This window comes from Myotis brandtii, unplaced genomic scaffold (assembly GCF_000412655.1).
Source record: "Myotis brandtii unplaced genomic scaffold, ASM41265v1 scaffold69, whole genome shotgun sequence".
Taxonomy (NCBI): Eukaryota; Metazoa; Chordata; class Mammalia; order Chiroptera; family Vespertilionidae; genus Myotis; species Myotis brandtii.
The window spans coordinates 3,013,342-3,021,135 of NW_005370700.1; the positions used below are offsets into that span (position 1 = coordinate 3,013,342).

The 7,794-nt window shown below is 43.3% G+C and overlaps 1 protein-coding gene across 1 annotated transcript in view; it reads right to left on the reverse strand.

Annotated features, from left to right (window-relative positions):
• Positions 1-5,457: 5,457 nt before the first annotated feature.
• GRP (gastrin-releasing peptide) overlaps positions 5,458-7,794 on the reverse strand; it is a 13,885-nt gene continuing 11,548 nt past the window's right edge. The window contains 1 exon segment of the mRNA XM_014529639.1: positions 5,458-5,826. Coding sequence (XP_014385125.1) covers positions 5,783-5,826 — 44 coding nt within the window. The 3' untranslated portion in view covers positions 5,458-5,782.

Consider the following 7,794-nt stretch of genomic DNA (forward strand, 5'->3'; position numbering starts at 1 on the left):
AAACCCTCCCCAGGCTTCCCACTGTAGTTTGACAGTCTGTTCAATGTTGCTCTGCCTCTGCATCTACCCCTGTTCATCAGTCTATACTGGTCCCCATTATCTGTCCCAACCTCACTAGCTCTCAATGTCATTATCCAGAGAACTATAAATGTCTATTTGTGATGTTAAAGACTCCAGGCAATGATTGGTTGGTTCTATGAGAACTATGCCCTCAGTCATCTCAGAAACATAATCAGGTGGAGCAGAGCGGAGAGAGGTCAAACTGGGGCTTGACCACACAGGCCCCAGGAGCTCATCAAGATTCTAGTAGGGCCTGCTGCTTGGCTTGTTTCAAGAGACAGTGGTCACTTCAGCAAATGAGTATCTTGGGAACAGATGGTCTGATCCCACACTCTGCACTAGATTCTATTCTGGCTCTGTTCACTTAGTAAGAACTGCTCACCAGCAGCATTTCAGAGTGAATGGCATTGCCTAGCAATTTCACCTCTTTTTCAACAGTCTTCCTTCCTTAATCCAATGACCAGCAGGGAAGGGGTGAATCTTCAAAGTTGGCCAGGGAAGCAAATATTATGTGGCAAACACCCTTCTAAAACACTGCACACACACCCAGAGAATCACAAGTGTGAGCAGGAATCTATACTAATAAAAGGGTAATATGCTAATTAGACAAGACATCTTCCGGACGGCCTTCTGGATATCCTTCTGGACAAAGCCATGGTGGCAGGGCTGAGGCAGAAGTGGTTAGGGGTGATCAGGCCGGCAGGGAGAGTAGTTGGGGTGATCAGGCCAGCAGGGGAGAGCAGTTAGGGGGATCAGGCCCGCAGGGGAGAGCAGTGAGGGCAATCAGGCCAGCAGGGGACAGCAGTGAGGGATCAGGCTGGCAGCGGGGAGTAGTTAGGGGGAGCAGGCCAGCAGGGGAGAGTACTTAGGGGGATCAGGCTGGCAGAGGAGAGCAGTTAGGGGGATCAGGCTAGCATGAAGGTGAGCGGTTAGGAGCCAGTGGTCCCAGATTGCAAGAGGGATCCCAGATTGGAGAGGGTGCAGGCCAGACTGAGGAACTGCCCTCCCTGTGCATGAATTTTGTGTACCATGCCTCTAGTTTCAATATATTGTTGAACAAACCATGGAGTAGTTCCCTTATCCCTGGCATATGTAACAGTTAAGTGAGGACCACTAACTCAATGCCTAGAGTGGGCAAGCAGATCATATAAACAAATAAAGCAGGCAGGGGCATCACTAGGGTGTGGTGGGGACTGTGGCAAAGTGGAGAATGTGGGCTGAATCTACAGGGCACTGGTTGTCTTCAGGGGAAGTAGACCCGAGAGCAGGTCTTCTAACTTTGCAAAAACTTGCAACCTGGATTTGCATGTGAAATCTCTTGTTCTTTTAAATGTCTGTGGCCAGTTCTAATTTTTAAAAAACTGTCCAGACAAGCAGCACCTCTACAGGTAGTATCTGACCAGCAGGCAGCCAATTCCTGACTACTAAGTAAATGGTTTTTCATGTTACTCATTTTTCTTGTTTCCCACATCCTCGGAAGTTAAGTGGGAAGAAAGGACTACACTCAGGCTTTATTTTAAATTAAAGTTCATGTCGGTTGTCCATGTGGCTGTCTATAGCTGAGACATCTTGGGAAGTTGTTGGGCAGAGGAGAGCACAATTTGAAGCTCTCTATTTCCTTTTCATTTCTGTTTATTTCAGCAGTAGAGTCAGAGGAACAATTATGTTGTTACAGTAACAGCCACTTGTCTTGAAAGACTAAGAAAGGAATAACGGATGAAAGAGGCCCAGACCAGAGAGAGGAGCAGCCTGCCAACCGAAATCACAGCATCAGTGCTTCAAGCAAGAGAAACAGATAACTGCTTGCTCTTAAGAACTCATGGTCTTAAAACTATCAAGAGAACTTTACACGAGCATCTGAGAATGGATAAAACCCCACATGTTCACACTTAATAGCAGTGACTAATTTTTGAAATTGCTATACTGGGTGAGGTCACAAGAAATGACTTTCATGCTGGTTGCAGTCACGGTTGGATGTCCATCCCAAATCAATTTCACGCTCCTGCCTTACTCAGAGAGCCTTGATTTTGTTTAGGTTTCTGTCCTTCCTCCCACATGACTCATTGGTGAATCCTAATTGGTGAGGTCAGTGGTCCAGTTCCCTTTTGTTAGTGATAGGTTGGGGCAAGCCTGTGACTCAGCTGCTCATTGAGGTGTGAGGGATTTAGAGGTTTCTGGGAAAGGACTCAGAGCTATTAATAAGGCGAAGCCTAAAAAATGATGACCTCTTTGATTTGTTGCATGTTGTCTCGTCTGGATGTGACACCTAGAGCTTTGGCAGCCCTCTTGCGACCATGAGAGAAATCAGCCTAAGGACACACCTGAACCATGGTGGCAGAGTGGCAAGATGGAAACCCATTGTGCTTGAAGAAATAGTGGAGTCACCGAATTAAATTGAATGAAACGACCCTGAATCCCACCTCCCTCAGGATTTCTTGTATATGAGAGACAAGGTATTTTAAATCTTTTACACCAATTTTACTAACAGCTAAAGGTATAGGGCAGTGGTCGGCAAACTCATTAGTCAACAGAGCCAAATATCAGCAGTACAACGATTGAAATTTCTTTTGGGAGCCAAATTTTTTAAAATTCAACTATATAGGTAGGTACATTGTTATTAACTTAATTAGGGTACTCCTAAGGCTTAGGAAGAGCCACACTCAAGGGGCCAAAGAGCCGCATGTGGCTCGTGAGCAGCAGTTTGCCGACCACGGGTATAGGGAGAACTAAAATTCAACAAAGGAAAACAACCCACTTCAAAAATGGGCAAATGACTTCAAAAAACATTTTTCCTAAAAGATATACAAATGGCCATGAGCTAAGCACAGGAAAACATGGAGCCCCAGGAGGGGACACTATGAGTATTTCCAGTGCATGCGATGACCCCCATCCTGCTCTGGGAATGGCAATCGTTCATCGTTGTGAGTTGCCCCAGAAGCGCTATTTCATTGTCTATAAAGCAGCCAGTGGCTGAGAAGATGAATAATGCCAACCCCATGTTTTACTTCCATTACTCCCTGCACATTAGAGCTGGGTAAAAATGCTCTGGAAAGATCAAATAGCCCCAGTAGGACCTGAAAGGTGGGCATTGTGGGGCTGGCAATTATACCACTCGGCTTGAAATGCCTGCTTGGCGTGTCACTGAACCTCTGATCGTAAGCAAAGACTGCCAGATTACCCTGTAGCACTTAAGAAAAAAAGACTGTGCTTTTAAAGGAACAGATTTGAAGACAATATTGCTTCCTTCCCTTTTGGATTCTCCCTCCTTACTCTCCTGCTTTGCTGCAAGGATTTCTAAGTATTGTCACCTCTTAAAAACAATTTTCTGCTGTTGCTGTGTGCACACACCTGGCCATGCTTTCCCAGAATCCCCAGCTGGATATTAACTGTTCTCTAGAATAGCAATGGGCAGAAATCAACGAGGAAAGTCTTTTGAGGGGCACAAGGGAAAAAAGACATCTGTTATGTGGCTGACCAATCTTTTAAAGACTATCTCTTTTTGCTAGGGTCCCATAATTTTAGTCCAATTATACCAAAGTAGAATCTTAAAAACTACATTTCCCAGCTTTCCTCACAGCTAGATACAGGCATGTGACCCAGGTTCCACCAATCAGATATAGACATTGAAGGCTGATTTGGAAGTAAGCCAAGGCTTTGGGGGTATAATACTGTGGGCAGAGATTATGACAGAGGCCTTGAAAGACAGTGCCAATTCAGGCAGTTGTGCGGGAGCAATGTATGCAATTGCCATCTCATTAACCCAACCAGAGGTCTGGCTTTGAGCACTGAACCTGCAAGTTGAGCCTTGAGAACGTTTCCCTGGTCTTCCCTGACTACTATCTTCTCATAAAGTCCTTTTCCTACTTAACCCAAGGTGATAGATTCTGTTATCTGCAGCTAAAAATGGCCTGACCTGGCAGGCACACACCGATATGTGACAAGACTTCACTTGCAAACAAGGGTTCAAGAAAGCTCTTCACTAAGAGATTCTAATCATGACCTGGGCTTGGTACAGAGGAGCTCTGCAAGGTCGGAAGGTTTGGGTGACCTATTCCGGTCTCTCGGTCAGAATTCATAAAGAAAAAATGACTTCAGCTAAAACATAGGATCACATCTACTCTCAGGAGACAACCAAACAAGTGGCCGTCTAGATGGGGCTGTTCTAGGGCACTGCCTTCCTCTCCCCACCGGAAGTGTCAACCATGCATGTCCTTTGGAGGGAGAATCCTTCTGACAGGGCTTACCTCTCCATCATTACCCACATGGCAGACATTAGTTAACACCGCTCAGGACTGAGTTCTTGGGAAAGAGACCCAGGTGAGTCCCAGAAGTGAAAGGTGGTAAGATGCTGAAGCACATTTCACATATTTCCCCAGGTCTGGCTCTGTTGTGAATCAGCATGGTTTTAAAAGAAATTAAAAAGAACACATTACATCTTATGTGGTTCTTTGACAATCAAAACAGAGCAAGATAAATATCTTTACTGTTTCAAATGCGATTTCCCTAAATGAAAGAAATCTGAGCATATGGCAAGAAGCTTGAAAATCTGTTAACATCATGAGAATGTCATGATAAAACTGGGACTGGTGAGCATTATGAGCTGCCAGTCCATGTTCTCTGAAAATGGAAGGGAATCTCCTTAATTCATTTTCTCCAAGACCAAAAATGAAATTTTGAAGAAATGGTGCTACTTAAATATACTGAAAGGGGGGTTTAAAATGAGGTAGTGTAGAAATCATTAAATAGTGAAAAAAAATCTAGTGACTTTGGATGTTTGAATCCCAGTTCCATCTATGATGTGACCTTGAACAAGTCACTTGATCTCTCTAACCCTCTGTTTCCTTATCTATTGGATGACAATGTTTATTCTTGGCTTATCAAACTGCTATAAGGAGAATATCAATAACCTTGGCAAAGTATCTGGTCATGGATAGGGCTAAAGAAATGGTAACCATTAAGTGGTGAATCGGACACCTTCAACTTAGTCCATCTGATGGTAATAACAGAGGATGAGCTTCTAGCAGTAGCCTCTAGAACAGTAGTTCTCAACCTTGGCTGCACATTAGAATCACCTGGGAATCTTTTTAAAATCCTGATTTCTGGGCCTCATCCTCCGGAAATTCTGTTTCTTTGTTACTAATGTTGTCGCCCCACCCCATAACAAAGAAACAGAATTTCCAGAGGATGAGGCCCAGAAATCAGGATTTTAAAAAGATTCCCAGGTGATTCTAATGTGCAGCCAAGGTTGAGAACCACTGCTCTAGAAAGTCTGTAAGTCACTGCAAGGATTCAGTAAGTGGCCTTCAGAAGGGAGAACTCAAAATTCAGCCTTCATCAATGAGCACACAAGTTCATTATCAAGTTTTTCATTAATCTCTGCCACACTGTCCTCTCATTAGGAATTGAAATAAAACTACCTGCCCTTTGGACGGTGTGTTTAAGCTTTTATTGTGAATGGTAACAGGTCAGAGACTGGAATGTAATTGACACAGAGGCTAAATTCCAAGAGCATTACTTGGAAGACTCTTTATGGACAATAATTTCACAGAAGACAAATTCAAACCAGAAGATGCTGCTTGAAAACCACGAATTTAGTCAAGGTTGAAAGATACAAGAATAGTTAAGTATTTTGCACAAAGGAAATCTGGTGGATGAGCCGGTAGAATTGATGCCTGTGGAATGCATTCTCAAGGGTTCTGTTTTGCTTCTTTGAGAGAGGCCATCATTGTCGGTTCAGCTGGGGGTTCCTCCCTTCACATTGAGAACCTGGAGCAGAGAGATCAGAACCATAAAAAAGCATTAGAAAGAGTTAAGCAAATGTAGTTAGTTATACTTGACGTAACTCCATTCCCAACAAACCATCAGCATCACGTGGAACTAGTTAGCAAGGCAAACTCCTAGGACCTAGATCACCTTGACCGACTGAATTGGAACCGGTGGGGGTGAGGCCCAGCAATCTGTGCTTTCACGAGTCTCAGGTGTTCTGAGTGAGCATGTTAATGCTCCAAAACCATAGCTGTCCCGAGAGAGAAACAAACTTCCTCTCTTTTGGGAGCCACTATATTTTTGGGGTCTTTTTGTTATATCAGCTTAACTTGCACTCTGATATATTTTGACTAATGTTAACAATTAAATGTATTATCCCCAGGAATTGTGACTAAATAGAAGCTGGTTAGGAGGACTATTAGGGAATGTGGAATCTTGATTCTTACTTGGCTTCTTTTGGCAATACCTCATTACATGAATCAATTTGTGAATTACACAGTTATATATCATAAACCCATGAATATACGTGGTAGCAGTGTGAGCAACTTGGGAAGACAAGCCTATATGGGTTTCTGCCAGTTCTCCATTTATTGTGGTTTGCTTGTTGTGGCTTCAGTTCAAATTAACTAAGACTGAAGAAGAATGAAAAGCTATCATTTAAAAAACCCTTCTTTGTTCCCCTATAGCAGCCTTTACGCACTGAGGTGAGTAAACACTTTTCATCCAGACTAGATCTTATTATGCTTTTCAAGAGCATAATTCTGGAAATTCGGGTTCTCTGGCATCCAGATCAGCCATTTGTTCCTAATAACGAAACTGATTTCCTCAGACCAGAAATTACCTGCTCTATGGCTCAATGCTTGGCCAGGTGTTAATGAGGCCAGGGCCTGGGGTTTAACTCCCACCCAAGCCAATTAGCTTTGCTCTCCTCCATGAGCCCAGGATGCACTATTAAGGGTCACCAACCTGCCTGAAGATGCTGCTACCCACCTGGCATTATGAGCCACAGGTCATAAAAGGGGCCAGCTGAGGATGTGGGAAATAATCCATAGAAGTCCTCCCATTGGCAGAAAATATTGAATTTGAGTGGTTTGGCTCAGGGAGAGGAAGTAAAGCTACAAGGAAAAGAATTGTGTACCCCAGGAAGATTGAGGACCTAGAGGCAGGAGGGGAGTGAAGAGGCCAACATTCCTCTGTTCCTTCATGGAAACTGTCAGGGTGGTCAGAGGATTTTTAGTTCTTTTTGGTTGCATGTTGCTTTCCCTATATTTGGAGCTTCCTTTGGAGTAGTTCACATATTAATAAGTAAAACTTTTCTATTCTCTATACTAATTTGATGGGACAATGGGAGCAGTCTCTTAAAAGTGAGGGCAAACGTGCAACATTTCCTTCCTTTCCATAACAGCTTTGGCAACACATTCCTCAAGTCCCTCTCCTGTCCACCAAATAAGAGAGAAAAAAACCGTAAGGCTACAAAGAACAATGAACTGGGTCTAAATCACAAGAGAAACCCAAAGGCCAACTTCAACCTTTACTGAAACTCAGGACAATCCACAACCACACGCAGGATTAGGGATTAGGCCCTGGAGTTGGCCAACCTAAACACTGTTTTATATTACAGAAACCATAGCATCAAAGTTCCATTCATTTTTGTAAGAAGGATATAGTTAAAAGAAAATTAAGTTTAACCTTGAAATGATTGGCCATAATTTCTGATAAAGTTCTGGAGCTTGTTTGCCATGATATTGTATCCACCCAGTAGATTCAGTGCACATTTGCACAGATCTTTTCTGAATTGAGTCAATAGCCTTGTCATCAAAACCTAGGAAATGCTCAGCATTTCTAACTACAGCTCTGGGAGAATTGGCAATAGGACTTGATGTCTTTTTACTAAAGGGGGAGAGGAGAGCATATGTGGATAGTTATTAATTTTAAGACAAGTCCTTCAGCCTCTGAGAACTCCTGCTG